The sequence below is a fragment of the Podarcis bocagei genome (assembly GCF_964188305.1).
Source record: "Podarcis bocagei genome assembly, chromosome: 1".
Taxonomy (NCBI): domain Eukaryota; kingdom Metazoa; phylum Chordata; class Lepidosauria; order Squamata; family Lacertidae; genus Podarcis; species Podarcis bocagei.
In genome coordinates this window covers 59883982-59905362 of record NC_138125.1, presented here as the reverse complement: position 1 = coordinate 59905362, position 21381 = coordinate 59883982, and the positions used below count along the sequence as shown (strand labels likewise).

Here is a 21381-nt window from a genome sequence, read left to right as displayed (position 1 = left end):
GACCATGGCACTTCTTTCGTTTCGCTTTTACTTAGTGTCAGATCACCAACATCCATGGAGGTAAACACCAGGTCCAAGGCATGTCCGCGGCTATGGGTTGGGCCAAACTTATTCAGGGACAGCCCCATGGAGGCCATGCTTTCCACGAAGTCCCGAGCGGCCCCTTGTAAGGTCGTGTCGGCATGGATATTAAAATCCCCTAGGACAACCAAACTAGGTGTCTCCAGGAGAACATCCGCCACGACCTGAAGCAGCTCGGGCAGGGAATCCTTGGTGCAGCGGGGAGGTCGGTACACCAAAAGGAATCCTGTACTGCCCCTATTGCCCAACTTCCAGAACATGCACTCAGAAAACTGGGTCTTCCCAATAGGACGCCTGGTGCAAACTAATGACTCCCTAAAAATCACTGCAACCCCCCCTCCCCGCCCACAAGGCCTGGGTTGCTGTGCGTAAGAGAAACCTGGTGGACAAGCAGCGGCAAGAACAGGCCCATCTGCTTCATCCAACCAAGTCTCTGTTACACAAGCCAGGTCAAATCCTTCATCCATGATCAAGTCATGGATGGCAGTGGTCTTACGAATCATTGACCTGGCATTGCACAGCAGCACCTTCAGGCTATGTGGGTATCCCTTGCTGATTCTAGTATCCGTCCGGACAAGACCAGACCCGGAGGCAGGGATAGTCCTCAGACAACGACTAAACCTGCCTCCTCTGTAATGACATGGTCTGGTCTTAGCGTAACTCCTCCTCCTACCCGTGATCACTGAGATCGGTTGTCCCAGCGCATCCCCCTCTGTGGAACATGCCCCAGCCATTTTGTTGGCTGGGACCCACTCCCCGGCAGCCCTGACCCTTCTCCTTAAGAACAAAATAAGACCTTAAAACAATAAAAAACCCCAGAAAACAAAAACAATACAATAAGACAATAAGACCTTAAAACAATAAAAAACCCCAACAAAACAAAAACTATAAAAATTACAAATCCATTAAAATCAAACAAATTCAAACAAATTATTATTATTATTATATTATTATTAGTTGATTGACTCATGAGGGTCCTTTGGGCGAACCCTGATAAAACCATCAGATCAGTGTGACATTATACAACACAGTACTAAGCAGCATTGTGTATGCTTTCTGTGATCACAAATCAGCTTTTGTGAATTACCTGCAATATATTATTTATTTCTCAAAGTCAAAGCATTTTCCCATTAAATAATTCAAATAGGGTTACCATATTTCAAAAAGTAAAAACCAGGACACCCTGAAAATTGCTGAGCCTTTTTTGGGGGGGAAACTCCCCAAATTTGTTGAGCTCTTTTATACAAAAATGCCCCAAACCCATGATCTTTTGACTGACTTTCCTAAGATCCAGGACAAAGCACCACCTTTCACAAATTCCCTCCGGAAGTCAATTCTGCCTTTGAAATCCCAGTAATGTCCAAGAAAATCTGGACATATGGCAGCCCTAATTAACACATCTCTCTAGCTAGATATCATCATGCTGTCCAACTGTAAAATATGGTGATGAAAAATATAGCTATAAGTTGTGTCCAATGAAGGTATACTCAGAGTAAACCCTATGAAATTTATGGACCTAAGTTGGTGATGTTTATTATTTTCTATTCTGAATACAACTACCATTGGATACAACCCTGTGTGGATACAACCCAAGACCAACTACCCAACTACCATTGGATACAACCCAAGACCAACTTACTTCAGAGTCTCAGAGACTTCTTTATTGGTTACGTATGAAGTTGATCACTACATTCTGCACTACAGTTTCTCTTTAAGTTCCAAAAGTAGTTGATGCCCACCCTAGAGCAACTTGGCACAGGGCTGTCCATGTGGCTGCCCCTGTTCAGATGGCCAGCATTCCTGCCAAGATACTGCAGGCATCCACTATCTATACTTTCTGGAAACAACTAAATACTTAATTTATTTTTTTACAAGCTTTTACAGCTGGATGAAAAGGTTTCTGCCATAGATCTTCATGTTATACTGTTTTAAAATCTATCTTAAGCGGGGTTTTTTGTATTGTTTTCTAAATTATTTTTAGCTGTTTTATTCTATGTTTGTAAATGGCCCAGATGTACATGTAGAAAGGGACTCACAAATGAATGAATGTTGCTCCACCCATCTCCCCCAAAAGCATGCAACTCTGGACTCTTAGACTGAAGAAGTTTCCCCACCCATGACCTAGATTCAACTTGCAATCATATGCATACATACTTGAAAGTAAGCTCATTAACTCCATGGAACTCCATGGAACTCATCTCTAAGCAGACATGTAAAGGATTGCACTGTCAATGTATTAAAACAGAAGTCTTGGTATTTTGTACAATTTATCTTGAGGCAATTTGAGTCTTGAAAACAAAGAATGTGCTGGGTTGCCCTTACTTTGTTTTATTAAAGCTGAAAGCACAGCATTCAGTTGTTTGAACCCAGTCCCTACACCCAAACAGCCAGTCAACTGGATTTCAGCTTCCTTTAAAGATAAACCAAACATGAATGGAAGCCTGCCCCCCCACGTCTAACCCTGCCCCTGCTTGGAAAGAGTGAGTTTTTAAAAACTAAAATATGCAAACAAAAGTAGCCCAATGCAGCTTCAATGCTGAATACTAAATATTTAATATTTGATACTTAAGAATCTACAATAATCAGTACAAAGGTTTTTTGTAAAGGTGTTTAGAATAAATGTATCATCAAGTACAGTGTATAAAATTCAAAGTCGATTTTCCCCCCCCAAAGTACTTACTCCAGATTTAGTAGCTGAAATATCACCGCTGCCCCATTTCAGCATAGTTTTAAAATAGCTATAGAAAAGCAAAGAGAAATTAGTTTACATCAGTAATTTCAGTGCCAACTATTACCTTCAGCTAAGTTCTAGGTGTACAAATCTGTATACAGCTTCAGGCCAGGATATAACCTCACGTCAACTGATCACTGAGGTATACAGGAAAGGATCCTCCTGGTGATACCATCTTATCAGAAAATTTGTTGCATACAACATAGGAATCAGGCCTTTAGGCTGGAAGCACCTTCTTATTGGAACTTCCACCTTTCTTTTTGGCAGTTATTGAGGACTTCATTTTCAACAAGACTTTTAAGTGGGTACATCAATCCCATTCTGTACATGCTGTTCCCCCTGCAATCCCATATCTGCAGCTGCTTTTCTGTCACGTGGGTTTCTGGACACATGTTTCCTGAGTTTCAAGGGAAAGTAACCCAGGTTGCTGTTAAAAATAGGCTGGAGCAGGAAGAATAAAGTGTCTGCCTTCTGCCCTCAAAGTGGGCTACTATTATTCACTACTATTTGTTCACTGCTTTTTATTTGCCTGACTTTGAAGGAAACAGCTCCACCTATCCTAAAATGCTAGCAATCTTCACATTATCAAAACACACACACACACTGTCTCTCTCTCTCTCTATCTCTCGTCAACTATATACAGACATGCATAATTAGAGTGATCAGGGTGCAGCATATTCAAAGTCAGGAGAAACTAGTTCTGCTAGCTTCCAGCAGAAGTTGACTGTTGATTGGATTCAGAGAAAAACTTGCAGGAAGGAACTGATTTCCCCCCTCCAGAAGCACCCATCAACCTCTGTTAGGGGTCAGAGGACATAAGGTGGGCTATGGTGTGAAGGGTTGTGCAGGCTGCTGGGAAAAGAGGGGGTGCATATAACTAATGACTGACTAGCGCTTCCACCATCAGAGCAGTTTAAAATCGTCACAAAACTTGTAAGGTGCTTTAAAAGTTTTAAAAGAAGGACAGTCCCACATGACACATAGCAGAATAGCCAAAAAGGCAGTGGAAATCAGCACCTGATTTGGAAATAAATATGTGTGTTGTCTAAGAAGGCAAAGAGAAGCCTCATAAAGAAGAAGAAAAACTGCACTGACTCCTGTTTATACATGTCTGTACACACCCTTATGCCTAGACTCTTGATACAATAACATGGAATTAAGTCCCATTGATTTCAGCGGGGCTCGATTTCTCACAATGCCCATAATCCGAGGCCTATTAAACTTGTATATAGGCTTAGATGAGTACAGAAGCATTTTAAGCTTTCTGTTGTAAACAGCAGCTTTCCCATCTTTCATGGAATGCTGCTTCTAACAGTTTTGGAAACAGATTTTGATTCAGTACCAGGAAGCTGCTATTTAAAAGGGGAAAGTTTAACACATCATAGCAGGCATAGATATTATTACATCTAACTTTGGATCAGAGCCCATGACTTCTGCAGCTAAAACTCTCTAGTCAATCACTTGAGTTTTATTAATTGCATTAGTAATCTTAATAATGAAAGTTACTGTTCAGGACTCGCAAATGTCACTAAACAAGTTTAACAGCACACCAAGAAGCTCCCTACTCACTCAGTGTAAGTGGAGTTATTTTAGCAAAACAAGTTTTACTTTTGACCAACCATCAATGGTGTTTTAGCATAATTAAAACACCCAAAGGCTTGGGATAGGCAACTGCTTCTTTAAAAGCAATACTGGAATTACTAATACTCGATGATATCGGAATTGTACCATATAGGCTTTTATTTTAAAAAGTGTAAGTGCTGTGCTAACCTATGGGAAAAGTTTTTTTGTGCCCCAGGTTTCATGAGTGGTTGAAGCAGCTTCAAGTGCATACACCGTTTTGAACCACTGGTGAAACTAAGGGAAGAGAAAATAACCTCCTTCAACAGTAGCAACATTAAAATTACTTTATTTACACAAAAAAAGTTCTCTAAGCAGCTCTCACAATAAGAATAAATCTAAAAAAGCAACATAATGAAAATTCAGTAAGATATAACACAGCAGCAAAACACCAAATAAGTGCAAAAACAAATAAAAGCGAAAGGGGAGAAGATTATAAAACAAATAAACAGAGACAGGAGTATGTCTGGCACTGGACAGACATTAAAGACAATGCCAGGCTCAGCTCTATTTGGAAGACATTCCACAATCCTGGAACTACCACTGAAAAGGCCTGCTCATTCATACCCACCTCCTCCATTCATACCCTTCATTTGGCAGGGAAGGATTAGAGGCATACCTCTGAACTGCTTGGAATCACAGGTGGGAAGAGTGCTGCTGCACACAGGTCCTGCTTTGGGACTACTCAAATGCATAGCCGACCACTGTGAGGACAGGATGCTGGACCAGATGGCCCATTTGCCTAATCCAGCAGGATTGTTCTTATGTCCTTAAGGGCCTCAGATGAAGAGGTAAGTAGCTACATGTGGGAAGAAGTTTCCAAGCTATGGAAGGTCTTACAGATCAAAAGCAGCACTTTGAATTGGGCCCAGAAATGGACTGGGAGCCAGTGAAGATAACAGAGTACTGGCATAATATTTGTGCAATACTCAGTTGCATCTATATTCTGTACCAACAGAAATATCCAGACAGTTTGTAAATGCAGCTTCACAAGCAATGAACTGCAATGATCAGAATGAAAGGTTACCAGGCATAGATCACTGAAGAAAGGCTGTAAGTAGGGTCATAGCTGGCATACCAACCTAAACTTGTAGAAGATGCTCCATGGCACAAAGAGCATTTGTCTTTTTATGTGCACATGCACCTATCCAGAAGTGCTATCCATATAGGAAATGTGAAGCAACCCAAAGCATTTTTCTTTGTCCTAAAAAGAGCACAGAATATTGAAATAATATATGCTTTAAAAAGTGCAAAATACTTTATAACCTGATCAGGCTGTGAAGCATTTTGTACTTTAAAAGTACATTTTATTTCAATATTTTGTACTCTTTTAGGACAATGAAAAATGCATTAACAGCTATAAGTTTGATGTATTACTAATTCTTTTGATTCTATCATTACAAATAGATTCCCCAATGCTGTTGTACCTTGTGGCAAGATGCTCTGCTTGCCTTAAAGTTACTGTTGTATGAATAAAATCTGATACAATGTTATCCATAACTTTAGGAGCTGTTCTTCAAATGTACTACATATTGACAGTTTTATAAGAACAGGTTGATTGGTTGGTTGCACAACGCGTTCATCCACAAATGAAAAGGGCACACTAGAAGCTGGTTTATCTTTACAGGGGAATATTTTTACATTAAAATGCTTCCACAAAGGTAGTGAGAAGATCACTCAGAAGTCTAGGTGTGAATTACTTGAATAGAATACTGTGTTGTTTTACATGTTCTCTTGCAGAATACTTCCAAATGGGTGTATTGGGATAAAATTCCACATCCAGACTTGAACACTTACGCATTCTTCATTAAATTATCTTTCTATTGATATATAATTTTATGGTATTACTCCAAAAAAGTGGTGTGATGAGCCATCATTGCCAAAAGAAGATGACACCTGATTGGCTCTCTAAATCATGGGCAGGCAAACTAAGGCCTGGGGGCCAGATCCAGCCCAATTGCCTTCTAAATCCAGCCCGCGGACGGTCTGGGAATCAGCGTGTTTTTACATGAGTAGAATGTGTGCTTTTATTTAAAATGCATCTTTGGGTTATTTGGCCACTAGTGTATTTCAGCCCTGACTTGATGTCACCAACCCAATGCTTCTTCCATAGACCACATCAGGCTATAGAAAACTGACTCTCAGTCCTATATCCACTCAGAGGTCAGTCCTACTGGGTCCAACAGAACTTACTCCAAGACGGAGGTTCCTATGACTCTACCTAAGAAGGCAGCAGTGGCGACAGGAACTCCCCACCCGCTGCACCCAATGAGCAGTTACCGAGAAAGGAGCAGTTCCTGGCTTCTCAGGTGAACCCCAAACACCACTAAAACAAGGAAGCGGCTCCCTAAAGAACTCAAATGACTAACCAAGCTAAGGAGACTTTCCTTTGCCCCTCCATTCCCCGCGAAGGGTTGTGGGGCGAAGGACTTCGGCTGCTCGAGAAACTGCTGAGCGACACAGTCGCACTTGCCGGGGGGGGGGGTGAATCAATCTCTCTCTCTAGACAAGAAATAGTCCGGTTTCGAGAAGGATCTCAAAGGACGGACAGCCGTGTCTCTCGAAGGCATCCAACGAACTGGACTCCTGGACAACGGTCCTGCCTCCCTGGAGTTCCAGGTAAGAACCCCAAGGGCGAAGGGGGCGGGGCCTCCCTTCGGTTCCGTTGGGCAGGCGACCCTCGCTCTCTTTCTCTCGCCGCAGAAGCCCGGATGGAGGGTGGGGGGAGGGGCCGGCAGCGCCCGAACTCACCTGAGGGAAGGAAGAGTGTCGGCCGGGAGCGACGCGCTCACCGCCGCCTCAGCAGGACCCGAGCGAGCGCAGGCCGGACTTTATAGGCCGCCGCCGCCGCTGCTCCTCTTCTTCCTCCTCGGCCTCCTCCAGGTGGAGAGCCAGCCGGGAGAGTCATCCCGACACACCAGCGAAGGCCGCTGGCCGGGACCGGGTCGCTTTTCGGCGTGACGGCCGTGTTGTGCGTGCGTGAGTGCGTGCGCGAACCTGGCGTGCGTGCGCAGAGGCGTCGAGCGCAGCCAATCGGCGAGCACGGTTTCCCAAACCCGTCCGGCCACTTTCCCCCTCCCTTGCGGTGTGGGGCCAACTCTTTCCATCCACCTGCCGGTAGGTGTCACGACAGACGGGGGGAAAGGCAAAAGCCTCGTATCCCGATTTTAATGCAGGTCATTTCTTCGCGTAGCATTCGGAAAACGAGAGCGAAAGGGAGCGTGGAAAGGGTGGAGAGCGTCGTGAGCCGAGTCTTCTGCTCCCCACCTGTAATTCGAGCCATGGGTCGAGCATGGGGTTGGGGTGGGGGGGGGGGAGAAAGCGCTACTCAGAGGATCTCGAAATGCACGTGCGTTTTCGAAAAAGAGGACTATGATTTTTAATAAGTTACTCTGTTGGCTACAGCAGTGTATGGGGTGGTGCTGGCTGCGAGGCTTTGCCAACTACGGATCTTTTATTAAGAAAATAGGTTTGGTTGGTTCCTCAGTTTCTCATATATACAGCCTATACTTTTTACCATTCTAAGGCCATGTTCAAATTTGTTCTTTCAACAAATATGGTAATACCCAGTGCTTTTTTCTTCTTCTTAAAAAAAAGGTTAGCTGTGCTCTCATTTTGACTCAAGAAAACCACCATTTTATAGTTCGAATCGGGGAAAATAAATACAGTAAATGGACAAAAGTATGTACAAAGATTCACAAAATGTTTAGGGATGTGCATACCCCTGTGTACCCGCCCCCCAAAGCACTGGTAATACCCAACTCTCTTCTGTTTAGGTCGCTTTTTCTTTCCTTTCCATGGATTCTAGAACCACCACTAGAGGTCCTCTCTCACTCATTCAGAATGAGTAGCCCAGGAAAAGCTCGTGATTTCAAAACACCCAGTAATATCAACATTTGTCATTTTCATCCCCTCTCCTCCTCCCTTCCCAAAGGTCCTTTACCTCTCCCACTCTGATCTTGCCAATGTGATCCATGCAACGGTCACCTCCAGGCTTGATTCTTGTAATTCACTCTACGTGGGGCTGCCCTTGAAACTGACCCAGAAACTCCAGCAGGTGCAGAATGCCGCGGCGAGACTCCTTACGGGGTCTTCTCCACGGGATCACATTCACCCGGTGCTATACCAGCTGCACAGGCTCCCGGTGGAATACAGGATCAAGTTTAAGGTGCTGGTTTTAACCTTTAAAGCCCTATACAGCCTAGGAGCCTCGTACCCACGGGACCACCTCTCCAGGTACGCCCCACGGAGGACCTTACGGTCTACAAATAATAACGCCTTGGAGATCACAGGCCTCAGAGAGATTAGGCTGGCCTCCACCAGGGCCAGGGCCTTTTTGGCCTTGGCCTTGACCCCGGCCTGGTGGAACATTCTGCCACAAGAGATCAGGGCCCTGTGGGATTTGACATCTTTCCGTAGGGCCTGCAAGATGGAGTTGTTCCACCAGGCCTTTGGTCAGGGCTCAGCCTGCCTCCCCTTTGTATAAGAACTAATACAAGAACTAATATGAAAGAGGCATCCCAGCATTCTCACATGCCCATATAAGATCAACGTAAACACTTGGGCCGATGAGCACTTACTGTTCCCAACCCTAACCCTGCGGAAAGCCATCTAATTAGACTTTAATTTGATTTCAAACTGGTTTTAGGAGGTAATTTAATTCTTGTTTGATTTTATACTAATGTTACTATATATTTGATGTTAGCCACCCTGAGCCCGACTTCGGCCAGGGAGGGAGGGATATAAATTAAAGTTTATTATTTATTATTATTATCATTTAAATTTGCAGCTTCTTTTCACACTTCCAGGCATCCTGTTTATTGAGTATTCATCCTGACTTTTGAAGGGAGACCAGGCAACATTGTCAATATAATATGCATTTTACTCACATTTGTTTGTGGGGAGATTAAGTGAGGTTGCAGCAAAGCAAGTATTATCCCATACATTCTAGTGCATTTTTCTGTCACATTCCTTGTTGCAAAATGTCCAGTCTTTTAAGGAAGCTGGTTTGCTTTGAAAGACCTCCCAGACAACGATAATTGAGCAACCTGAATTCACAGTATGTGGTTGAATCCTGCTTAAAAATAGCAAAAGCCTGGAAGCTTCTTAAGTGTGAGGAGGAAAATTTTAATTTCTAAAAAGATACTGTATTTTTCGCCCTATAAGACGCACTTTTTCCCCTCCAAAAATGAAGGGGAAATGTGTGTGCGTCCTATGGGGCGAATGCAGGCTTTCACTGAAGCCTGGAGAGCGAGAGGGGTTGGTGCGCACCGACCCCTCTCGCTCTCCAGGCTTCAGGAAGCTCTCCGCAAGCCTTGGGAGCCCGCGGGAGTTCCCGTCGGGCTCCTTAGGCTTGCGGATAGCAGCCTGCATCTCGAAGTCAGGGGCGCGCACAGCGTGCCTTCCCCCTGTCCCCCGACCTGGTTTGGAGGCTGGCGGCGAGGAGAAGCGCACTTCTCCCTGCCGCCAGCCCCACAAGCTTGGGGGACAGTGGGGAGGCGGAACGCCGCCATCCCGCTGTCCCCTGACCTGGTTTGGAGGCTGGCGGCGAGGAGAAGCTCACTTCTCCCCACCGCCAGCCCCACAAGCTCGGGGGACAGTGGGGAGGCGGAGCGCCGCCATCCCGCTGTCCCCCGACCTGGTTTGGGCTTCAGGCAGATTTCCGCAAGGCATGGGAGCCTGGCGGGAAGTCGCGCCGGTCTCCCAAGGCTTGTGGAGAGCTGCCTGTTCTGGGGGCTGGGGTCGGGGGAAGCTCGGGCTTCCCCCGCCCCAGCCCCACGCCTGGGGGGGAAATAAAATTTTTTTTCTTTATCCCCCCCCCCCAAAACTAGGTGCATCCCATGGGCCGGTGCGCCCTATGGGGCGAAAAATACGGTAATTGCTGTCCTCAAGCACTTGCAGAAGTGCATTATATTTTAAGTGAACTGCTTCTCGGGCCAGGGTATTTCTTTTCCCAGAAAAGCATTTTTCTTATGTGTGAAAACTGGTAGGGGTCATTCAAAAGAATTCAACTTTTTTTTATTATCACTTTATGTGGCTCCTTTAATTAATTAAAAGAGATTCCAGAGCTAAGTACTGCTGAACATCCATACAAGTTAAGCCTAAGCTTGGGGGGGGGGGTGGAGGAGATCGCAGTAGTTGCTTGACAGCTCATTGCTTAAAATAGCCTGGCTCAGCCTTGAGTCAGTTTGTTCTGATGCATCTTTCTTTTTTGGTGGCTGGAAATGCTGTTCAGGCACAGCAGTTGCTTTTCTTGATGCACACACACACAATGCTGTATTTAGCTAGTTATATGAGTATGTATTGTTTCATTCTGACTTTCTGAAGCAAAATGAAGTTCAGCACAGCTTTATAAGTTGACGCTCCTTTAGAGGCAGAAGCATTTGATTTTTTTAAAATGAATTTGTATTTATTGAAAAAATGATTGAGTTGAACAGACTTTATGAGAGTGTAAATGCAAGCTCATATGTATGCAGTACTAGTCCCCAAACCATGCCAGCACTCTGAAATATTAAACTAGTTCTCTAGCAAGATTCAGTCGGCTGTCTTTTGGTTTCCTTGTACATACTCCTTGCAAATGAGTTTCATCTCCCACTGTGACAAGTGCTCAAAAAGTATTCTTTTTCTCTCTTATTTGAATGAAGACATAATTGCAAGATTCTATGACCTTTGGTTATGTTTTGATCAGAACTAGGATGCATATATGAGAAAATGGGTGCAAGATTTGGGTCAAAGAATAACCAGGAAACAATGGAACTGGATTTGGGACAACTTCCATTCTATTATAATTTCTTCCTAAATGAGAACTATTTAAAAACCCTCTGTATTTGGCATTTCATGCCTTATGCATTGAATATATAAATTAGGATCTGATAAATGTTGGTGACGTGGATTAAATAAAGCAGATTACAGACATATATTTTGGAATTGTTCTCAGACAGAAATATTCTGGAAATATGTTCAGGTTAATATCTCTGATATGTTAGGATATCACATACCCTTGGAACCTATTTTTTCTGCTTCGTTATCTGAAAGATGTTATTCTGGAAAATGATCAAGAGATAGTACTCAACTTCATAACTACTCCTTAGATTATATAATAGCTAAAATGCCTTGACCCATTTTGTACTTCTCATTTCATGGGATCAAAGGGCCATCATGCTGAAAATATTTCACATACAATAACCAATGCTAGGGAAGGTCTGATGACATGTCTTTCTCCTCCAGTGTTTGGTCCTTTTCATCTGCATTCTTTTTTCTTTGGTGTTCAAGGATCCATTCTGTGGGATCTATGTTTAACATTTTCCTTACCCACTCATCTCTTTGCACTCCATCAACAAACTCTTTCAGTGAAATTTTTCCTGGAAGAATAATTTCAAAAATGGATTAAAAGAGGTTCTGCCATAACTTACCGTAAACTAGTAGATCAGGGTATCAAACACAAGCTAGGAGATACATCAGAACTTTAAGGAATCTCCCGTGTACACAACAAAGGTCAGAATCATCTTTGGGACTGGGAAGCCAACGCCTTTCGTATCATGGAAGGGATGGCTTGCCATTTGCTCTTACTGAATAGTGTAGTGACTGCAGTGTATATTCTAAGAAGAGAATTGCTGTGCATTCCCAGATGGGTGAGTAGTTATGGTTACTCAGGAAATTTGCTTTAGGAGCCCCCAGAGCACAGCAATATTTCATTTATTTCCCTTTTACTGCTATAAATGTTTAAAGAAAGAGAGCTTAAGCCCCCCAGCCCTTTAGTTGTATATCAGATTGAAATTGGTGGTTTGGCATCTTACTACATTTGTTGGTGAAAATATGCCTGTGACACTCCTGGTCCTCTACTAAGCATGAAATTTGTTCCTCTGAGCTCTTTGAGTTTGACATCTTTGCTTCAGAGCAAGTGTTCTGTAGAGTGGAGTCTTGTTCTGCCACGGAAAGACCAAAGTAGATTATCTGTTATCATTACCCATAAATGAATATTATCTTACATACAAAGTACTTCATTTGCTGAGCTCCATCATATTATACGATGGGCCAGTATTATTCCCATTTACATAGCGGAAATGGGAGCAACAGAAAGGGGAAACAAATGCAGAGTGTTGCTTTGCAGCTCTTCTTCCTACCAGCCATTGTTGGTCAGACATGGAAGGACAAGAGGAGCCATGGGGGCATGTTGTACTTGCAGTTTCCTGAAGCCAAGCCACTGACCTCAGTTTTTAACCAGGATACTTCTTAATAAACAATAAAGTCAAAACATTATTTTCTGTATAGTTTTGGTGACTCTTAGGTTCCTCCCAGGGAGTCTTTTAAGTGAGTCACTAAGAACTGTATTGTTCTGCCAGCCAAACAGTTATGCAACTGAGCAGCTGTCCTGAGAAGTCTTATTTCGATAACCTCTATTGTGTATATATCATAGCTCACAGCTGAAGCATTATCAGAAAAGCTTAGCCCTCTTTTCTACATGATTGGCCATTCTTCCCAAATTCCCCTAGATAATTAACTTAGGCTGCAATCCTAAACAAACTTTCAAGGGAGGACGTCCCATTGAATAAGGTGGGACTTGCCTCTGAACAAACAGCTGTAAAGTTAGTGGCATTTGCCAGTCTTGCATAACTGGCAGCAACCAAGCGTCCATAACAGCTAATGCTCAAGACTCCGTCACACACCAGTGTAACCAAAAACTGGAAGGCAAAATGAGAGGGCTCTGCAAATAGTTTGCAAACTGTTATGTGTTTCCCTGGGCGGAGAGAGAGGATCCAGCAATAGGCAGAGCCTGGAGGGCACTTCTCTCTCAGCAGCAAAGCTTTAGTATAAAACTGACCAGGCTGCTGTGCTAAAACTGGAAGCTACAGAGAGGCAGTGGGTATGTGGGAGCTTCTGGACAGAGGAGTTCCTCTCACTCCTGGCTAGGACGGTTTAAGCCCTGTATGATTAATTCTCAAAATGCAGGTCTTCATCCACAAATTAGTGAGCTACATAGCATGCAACAGTCTGTTGATATGAATAGCATTCGAGCCAAATGGCTTCAAATATTTGTCTTCTATTCTTGAAACGTGATGTGTCAAGAGCAGAGATATGTCTGAAAACTAGTATTTCTGTGTTATACTGAAAATATGACTGCACTGACGGCACTGTGTTATGGAACAATATTAGAGCTTGCAGGCTCTTGAACTTAAAGTGTGGTACCTGACAGGGCCTAGAGGCAGAAGCCAGAATATTTGGATGATTAGCCTAGGGTTGAGCCCAGCACTCTTTTGTGGGTCCAGAACAGAACCCTTCACTTTTGGAGCAGATATGGGAGTAGCACCTAATACAAAAGCCATCCATTCACTTAAAGTGCACAGCTAAAAGACACAGATGCTGGGGGAGAAACAGCCTGGCACTTTCCTTTTTTGGCAGTGAGCCTGAAAGCTAAAACTTGCCAGTTCATTTTTTCCGAATGGTCAGCATTGTTCCCAGGTAGTATATCTCAACATATTTGTTCAAAGAGGAATTGTTGGCATCTCTCTGTCTCAGAAGACAGTGGAGTGAAGTCAGGGGTGAAGTCAAACCACTGTGTAAGCCGCACCAAGGTGACCTACCCAGGACACAAACCTGGGCAGTGTGTGTGGAGGTCCTGGGCTGCCCAGACTACAAGACTCACTGATGTGGTCCAAAAGACAGCAGAGTGACACATTTGGCAACAGCTTGGCTGCAGGAGTTGCCGGAAGGAGGTGTACAAGGTGCCACCTGTGTTAGGGACTCTACTCTGGAATTATGTAGGGTTTACTCCCTAACCATTTTTCTCTCAAAGATACCCTACAAAGCAGTGGAAGTTTGGGATCAGAGATTCCTTCTCCTAGAAGAGCTACCGTATTTTTTGCACCATAACACTCACTTTTTTCCTCCTAGAAGGTAAGGGGAAATGTCTGTGCATGTTATGGAGCGAATGCCTGCGGGTGGCGGGGGGGATCTGCTGCAGTCGTGAGCAGAGGATCCATGATTCCCCTTCCTTCCCTCCTCCGTGGTTACAAAGCATGGATCCACATGGATCCTCAGGATTTTTGCATTGGGCTACTCCAAACACACTGTCAGATCACATGTCTGTGGCCACAGCATGAACCACAAAAATCATACAGTGGTGCCCCGCAAGACGAATGCCTCGCAAGATGAAAAACTCGCTAGACGAAAGGGTTTTGCGGTTTTTAAGCTGCTTCGCAAGACGAATTTCCCTATAGGCTTGCTTCGCAAGACGAAAACGTCTTGCAATTTGTTTCCTTTTTCTTAACACCGTTAATACAGTTACGACTTGACTTCGAGGAGCAACTCATAGAACGCGGTGTGGTAGCCTTTTTTGAGGTTTTTGGTGATTTTTGAAGCTTTTCCAAAACTTTTCCGACACCATGCTTCGCAAGACAAAAAAACCGCAAGACGAAAAAACTCTCGGAACGAATTAATTTCATCTTGCGAGGCACCACTGTATATCCACTATTTCGTTTAGAATATTTTTTTTCTTGTTTTCCTCCTCTAAAAACTACGTGCGTGTTATGGTCTGGTGCGTGTTATAGAGCAAAAAATACGGTACTTGCCCAGGCTGACGAGCCCAATCTGCCCCTCACTTCCCCCTCTACAGCAAATGCAGAGCCATTGGACCCACTTTCACTTACAAGCCACTGCCACTTTTTGGAAGCCCACAGATAATTCTAACAATAAAGTACATTTACCATCATTATTTTCATCCATAAGTTGAAATATTCTGTTACACACTTCCTCCAGGGTTGACATCTGAGTATCCATATTTCTTGCCCATCCTTGTTTGACATTATAGACACTCTGGGAGAAATTAATTTAATAATTAAAAAAAGCACACGTATTTATATGGCACCGTCCATACATGGCACTTTACAAAGTCACTTACAAATTGGTTGTCAACACACAAGGGAAATAGGAGAGGAAGGGGACGAAGGCAGGGGTAGAAAGTAACAAACATAGCGAACTAAAACCCATGCCTGGGTAGGCTTGCTGAAATAAACAGGATTTCAGCAGGCACCTAAATCAATTTACAGTAGTGAGAGCATTTGCCTAATGTCAGTAGGCAGGGCATTGTAAAGGATAGATTTTGCTGCAGTAAAAAAATTGTTCCTCTCAAATGCAGAACAAACATTATATGGCATTTGTAAACTTCAAATTCCGTTGATCAAAGTGGTTGAACAGGTATGTATGAGGCAAGATAATGTCGCAAGTAAACTAGTCCCAAGCCATTAGCAGTTTTATATACCAGCAGTAAAACCTTGACTTGGCCTGGTAACAAACTGGCAGTCCATGCAAATCCTTTTGCAAACCACTTAGAGACTGTTTGGGTATTAAGCAATGTATGATAAATCTTCTTGCACAAATCAATACTCCTACTATGTGTGCATTAATGACACACACACTGGCCAAGATCTGGTGCAACTTCTCTGGGGTGAGACACTCCATTATTGTGGGAAATTCATGACTGGATCTCACATGAAGCTCACTGGATGGCCTTCCTCCAGACGCCACCTCTCAGCCTAACCTACTTCGCAGGGTTGTTGGGATTGTGTGAAGACAGGGAGAATCATGAGCACCACCTTGAGCTCCTTGGAGAATAGGTGGGATGCAGATGCAGTGAAATAAATAATAATTCATGGTAAAGAGGTTCAACCAATCTCATGGTTTGGCGTAATCCTGCCAAGTCGTTGCTGGGGCCCCTCTTCCTCTAGAAGGACTTCTTACCTTCACCATTTTCCTTAGTTCAGCCTTATCAAGAAAGCCATTCCTGTTGGTGTCGTACACTTTAAATGACCACTTCAGTTTGTGCTCAAGTTTCCCTCTGAGTACTAGGTTTAAAATTGCTACGTATTCCAAAAAGTCTATCATGTTATCCTGAAACATTAATAGAAAAGCAATCACTTGAAAACATCAATATTTTTAAAATTATCCAAACAGAAATGGCAGAACAATCATAATTTTTGCTGGGTGCTTCTAGGATAATAAGCCTCCAACCTGAATTAGATGGATGTACACAGAAGTTATCTACAAGTGTTTTTGAAAATTATACTCACCCCATTCGTGTCAAAGGATTTAAATGCATTCTCAGCATATTCAGATGCTTCACTCTGGCTGGTAATGCCAAAAAACTGCTTAAATTCATGCAAATGGAGACCTCCGCTGGGGCATTCTAGAACAAACTTTTTGTACATATCCTGTAATTCTGCCACCTCTGTTCCTTTCATGTTACCAGTGTGGAGCTGCCCCATGCTCTAAGAACAGTTAAACCCCAGTGAGGCTTCAAATGCCTTATAAATATTCTACCCTGAAAGTGTAAGTAACTTACAGTGATGTTATGAAACAAAGATTTGTCTTAAAGCTTTAAACCAGAACAATGGGCAGCTTCTATAATCCAAACACAATGCCTTTCTTATTGTGTCCAGACAATTGAGAGCATTTTCTCTTAGCAGAGTAGCTTGCATCATAGTTATATTTTTGGAGTTCTAATAATGCCAATGCACTCATGTTGACCACATTGCGTGCAGTCTTGGAACTGGGCTGCAACAAAGTACAACAAACCTTAGCAACAACATGGCTACAGCGGAGGCATCCTGCAATTGGAAAAGGAGGACAAGGTCATTCAGTTAGATGACTTGTTGGTTGCAATCCCCCTGCACAGGAGCCAATTACTAGGGGCCATGGGGGCTTTGCCTCCCACAGTAAAATATCTGAGGGGCTGCCTCCCACAGTTGATGGAGATTTCCATTCAAATGGTGTGTGTGCAATGTGTCATGTGATTATGTGGGATGGGGCTTACCAGGGCTCCCACAATATTTTATTCAAGCTGGCACCCTTGTCCCCTTGTAAAAGGTTATTAACAAATAGTTAAAAACAATACACATATTATTTGGGCTATCCACTGTCCATGCAGAAATATGTATATTGGGGAAAACATGTAAGAAGCTTAAGACTAATGAATACCAAAGTAACATTTTTTTACGAAATAGAAGAAATGGCACTTCTTTGTGTTTGTTTGAGGCATAGCAGTGTATGATTCTGACAGCACAAGAAGATGGGGTTGTGGGAAATTCATGACTGGATCTCAGATTTATAAAAGGTTAAATATAGCTGCTGGGAACCCTGATATGGATTGGGACCATGGCACGAGGGAAAGCAGGTTTAACAATCCTCACATATAACACACACAGATTTTGCCAATAGGTGTGCAAGCATACATTGCCCTGCTTAGGAGGTGGAATAATATTTTTATCATCACCATTGCTACATAGCGTTGGCCAACGTGGCTAACAACAACCAACATACAACTAGGAACAACATCAACAAAAAGATAAACAGCCTGTTAAAAACAACAGCAGATAGAACATATAAACTTGACAGGTCAAAATCCTGTTTAAATAAAAGGTGTCTTAAATTTAGTTCAGAAGAGCAACAAAGAGGGGGCTAAATGGTGTTCCCTGCAATGGAAGTTCCACAGCCTGGGCACCAAACATACTTCAGACATTGTTGGGACAGCAATAAAGGAATCTTTCAGAGGTTTGTGTAGAAAGCGGTCCTAAGTGAGGTTAGGATATGACTGCATCCTGTCCATTGTTTTCATCATAAAACAGGAGCAGGGACCAGAATGACAGGGACAGAAGTCGTCTCTTTGGGATTTTAAATTGCTAGCTGCCATGAAAATGCTTCATAACCACCTAGTTTTCACAAGAAAAGGAAACAAACATGCAGGATGAATCATCACATGCCAGGTTTAATTAGTTGTGAGTGAGCTTTGATAACAAGAGCCTGAGAAAGGTCAATACAACACATTGCGTAAGGCTTGCCATTGTGGAATCTGCAAAGATTCAACATAATGGAAAATGAGACAGCTAGTCTGGACCCAGATTTTCTTCAATGAGAAATTATTTACCATTGATTCTATTAATTCTGAAGAAATACATAGTGCTGAGGAAGCTTAACAAAAGGAGACTGTGATGCCATCAATCAATACAGCTCTCAGTCTACCACAGGGAAGTTATTCCAGCAGATTTACGACACAAATGCAATGAAAACTTCAGATATCAACTTTAAGGTCAGGTTCCTGCAGAGAGGGATGATTCTGGGTGTGTGTGTGTGTATATAGTCAGGAATGCTGGCCAAACCCAGCAGGCAGGCCTGGCCATGCCATTTATTAGGAAGATATCCATGATAGCTGGTGGATGTTTCCTCAAGAGCCAAGAAACAGCCAGAACTCACCTGACAGTTCTGAATGGGGAGAAACTACTGGAGAAGGTCAAATGCCTCCCACCGCCAAGCTAAGGTGGACTCTGTGAGAAAGATCATTTTAGACCAAGCACAAGCTTTAGTGTAAGCTAAAGCATATAGGGACTCATGTGGGTCCTTTGGGGGGGGAACCATATAAACTTCCCTAGAGCATCAGCCACAGTCTGAAGGTAAGAAATCCTTACCTAACAGCATCTCCTCTCAATCCTGTGCTCCTTACAAGGAGGTGTTCAGTGTCTTGCTTGAGCTGAAGTCTTCTTACAAAGACCTTAACCAAACCAGGGCCTCCCCTTCAGTTCCTGGGGCAGCTGCCTCAAGCTACAGGTGTGGCTGAGTATCGAGAAGAAGCTACAGCTTCAAGTCCAACTTGGTCATCACTACCTTTCAAAATTTCATCAGTGGTCAACGCCCCCCAAACCCCACCTATGTTTCTCAGCCTCTTAATGCAACCTGTGTGTTGCCTCCAACACCATTTGCCATCTTGAGCTGTGTTCATAGCCACCCCCTCCCCAAATGGTTGTTTGCTTCCAGCTATTTGTCACTGTTACCTTTCAAAACTGTGTCCATGGCCACCCCATGATCTATATTTGGTGTTAAGTAGTGAGATGGCGCTGTGGGTTAAACCACAGAGCCTAGGACTTGCCGATCAGAAGGTCGGCAGTTCGAATCCCTGCAAGTAGATAAACAGGTCCCGTCAAAGTGCAAGTAGATAAATAGGTACCGCTCCGGTGGGAAGGTAAACGGCGTTTCCGTGCGCTGCTGTGGTTCACCAGAAGCGGTTTAGTCATGCTGGCCACATGACCCAGAAGCTGTACGCCGGCTCCCTCGGCCTATAAAGTGAGATAAGCACTGCAACGCCAGAGTTGGCCACGACTGGACCTAATGGTCAGGGGTCCATTTACCTTTACCTAGTGAGGTGGCCAAGTTTGCTAATGATATCAAATTACATTCAGGATGTTAAAACAGAAAGGGGTTAAGGAGGACTCTACAAAGGCTACACCTACATCTTATATTATACACTTTAACAGTCATGGCTTGCCCCAACAAATACTGGGAGCTCAAGAATTTCTGGATGCCTAGATCCAGGTTTGGGGCAAGTACTCTTTGGTGAGAGAACCCCAGCAGAGATTTAAAATCACAAAATATGCAGCAAAGTAAAATGTGGAAAGATGGGCTGTTAGACCTTTAAAATATGCTCTGCTCAGTGCCTTCCAAAGTTCCCCTCTTCCCTTAGCATACAAAAAGACCACAAGTTCAGTAAGTTTAAAATGGTTTACTTATTCCTTTTTTTATTTCTTCACTTTATTTCATTTAATTGAAATATTTTCAATAAGATATAAACACATTAAAAATGGTTTGCTTACAGAGGCCAGATTCATGTGCTTTTCCATACAGCATTCAAAAAAATGTTGCACAGGCAATAAAACTTGGCTTAGTTCTGAAGTAGTGAATATTCCTAACTTAATTGGTATAGGAACTCAAGAGTGGCTTGTTGGAACCATGCGGTCTGGCCTTGGAGCAACCAGCTGAAACCTCACACACTGAGCTTCTCAGGTACTGGGAGAAAACAATAGGCTTGATTGCCTAGTTGCTCCCAAAGTGAGGTAAGCCTGGCAAGATACGTTTTCTCTATGGTCTTACCCCTTCATGCATTCATCAGACTTAAGTATGATGATTGTATGAGGCTGGTTATCCCACACGTAATCCTTTTCAAGAGCAGCTGATAAGGTTCTGCTCAGGCTTTACCCTGGAGGATAAGATAGACAGATTCCCATTACAGGGCTTTTTCAATAACAGCTCCCTTACTTTGCAGTTCACTTTGCAGGGACACAGTTGTTGTCCCAGGGCTTTTTTGTTCAGGTAAATTATTTTTTTTTGACCTGCCTATAATGTTTAATGATGTTTTATCTTGCAATTATAACTAATTTCAGGATCAGGTTACATGCAAAGATTTACTGATTGCTTTTTACCGGTTTTATTTGCATGCCAGTTCATTTGCTTCTGGAGATAAATAAAACTATGCTTTCTTAACACGAAGGTAATACCATTTTTTTTCATAAGATGAGCAGATGAACAATAAGCAGCAACACAGGGAATGCATTTGTGAAATTTGATAATAGCTCTGATTTTTTTTCAGGACTTCAGCAAACATTAATGAATTTATATTATTCCAAGTGTTTTGTAGTAAAATATGTAAACATTTCCAGTAGAATTCCACCAGCCCAACAGAAGTGAGCCATTCTCAGTGAACCATTAACAGACACTCTTGGTTAAACATTCCATGGAAAAATGGTTGAGAGTGACTGAATCATTGATGTCTGAATAACTGAACTGCATGATGGATGTATTTTTTGAGAGCGGTTGCCTAAAACAATGCTCTTCTAAGTGAACTCCAACTGCAAATCTATTGCAAATCTCCATGTGATCTCCAGATGAAGGGTGGAATAGAAATTTAATTAATAATAGACAAATTTATTACGGTCAGACCAGCTTGTATAACACAATAATGACAGCATTCATAAAGATAAAATATACAATTGGAGCAGTTTGCAGCAGTAGCTCCTGAATTAAAATTGAGATATATACCTGTACATATACGCGTACAACTGAGATTTGGGCTACCATAAAAATTGACCCTGAGGCGCCCCAAGGGCGACATCAGCTTTCCCCTAGTAAAC

General features: G+C 43.0%; 2 protein-coding genes across 4 annotated transcripts in view; both read right to left on the bottom strand.

Moving 5' to 3' along the window:
- The window catches only part of LOC308597884 (uncharacterized protein), a 48500-nt gene extending 41087 nt beyond the window's left edge, over positions 1-7413 (bottom strand). The window contains exons 1-2 of one of the 2 annotated variants that reach the window (XM_081213972.1): positions 7184-7413; positions 2762-2819 (exon numbers count right to left, since the gene is read on the bottom strand). In XM_081213972.1, coding sequence (XP_081070098.1) covers positions 2762-2806 — 45 coding nt within the window. In that variant the 5' untranslated portion in view covers positions 2807-2819; positions 7184-7413. Of the gene's footprint in view, positions 1-2761; positions 2820-6801; positions 6849-7183 lie in introns of those variants that run through there. The other variant, XM_081213971.1, reaches the window with a different exon arrangement.
- A 3407-nt stretch (positions 7414-10820) lies between these two features.
- On the bottom strand, positions 10821-19047 carry LOC308592676 (guanylyl cyclase-activating protein 2-like). Of its 2 annotated transcripts, XM_081204232.1 has the most exons (5): positions 16498-19047; positions 16169-16318; positions 15136-15244; positions 12229-12357; positions 10821-11793 (listed from the first exon to the last, which is right to left on the bottom strand). In XM_081204232.1, the coding sequence occupies exons 1-5, from the start codon at positions 16690-16692 to the stop codon at positions 11624-11626; spliced, it is 753 nt and encodes a 250-aa protein (XP_081060358.1). In that variant the 5' UTR covers positions 16693-19047; the 3' UTR covers positions 10821-11623. The 2 variants fall into 2 exon arrangements, with proteins under 2 accessions (XP_081060358.1, XP_081060359.1); XM_081204233.1 differs by lacking the exon at positions 12229-12357.
- Positions 19048-21381: the final 2334 nt, after the last annotated feature.

Bases quoted from the DNA above. Each gene is read 5' to 3' on its own strand.
- LOC308592676 (XM_081204232.1), bottom strand. From the start codon at position 16,692: ATGGGGCAGCTCCACACTGGTAACATGAAAGGAACAGAGGTGGCAGAA. The intron at 15,245-16,168 runs GTAAGAAGTCCT...AATTTCTCCCAG, and splicing joins AACTAAGGAAAATGGTGAAG to AGTGTCTATAATGTCAAACA. The intron at 12,358-15,135 runs GTAAATGTACTT...TTTCCGTGGCAG, and splicing joins TATGGATGAAAATAATGATG to AACAAGACTCCACTCTACAG.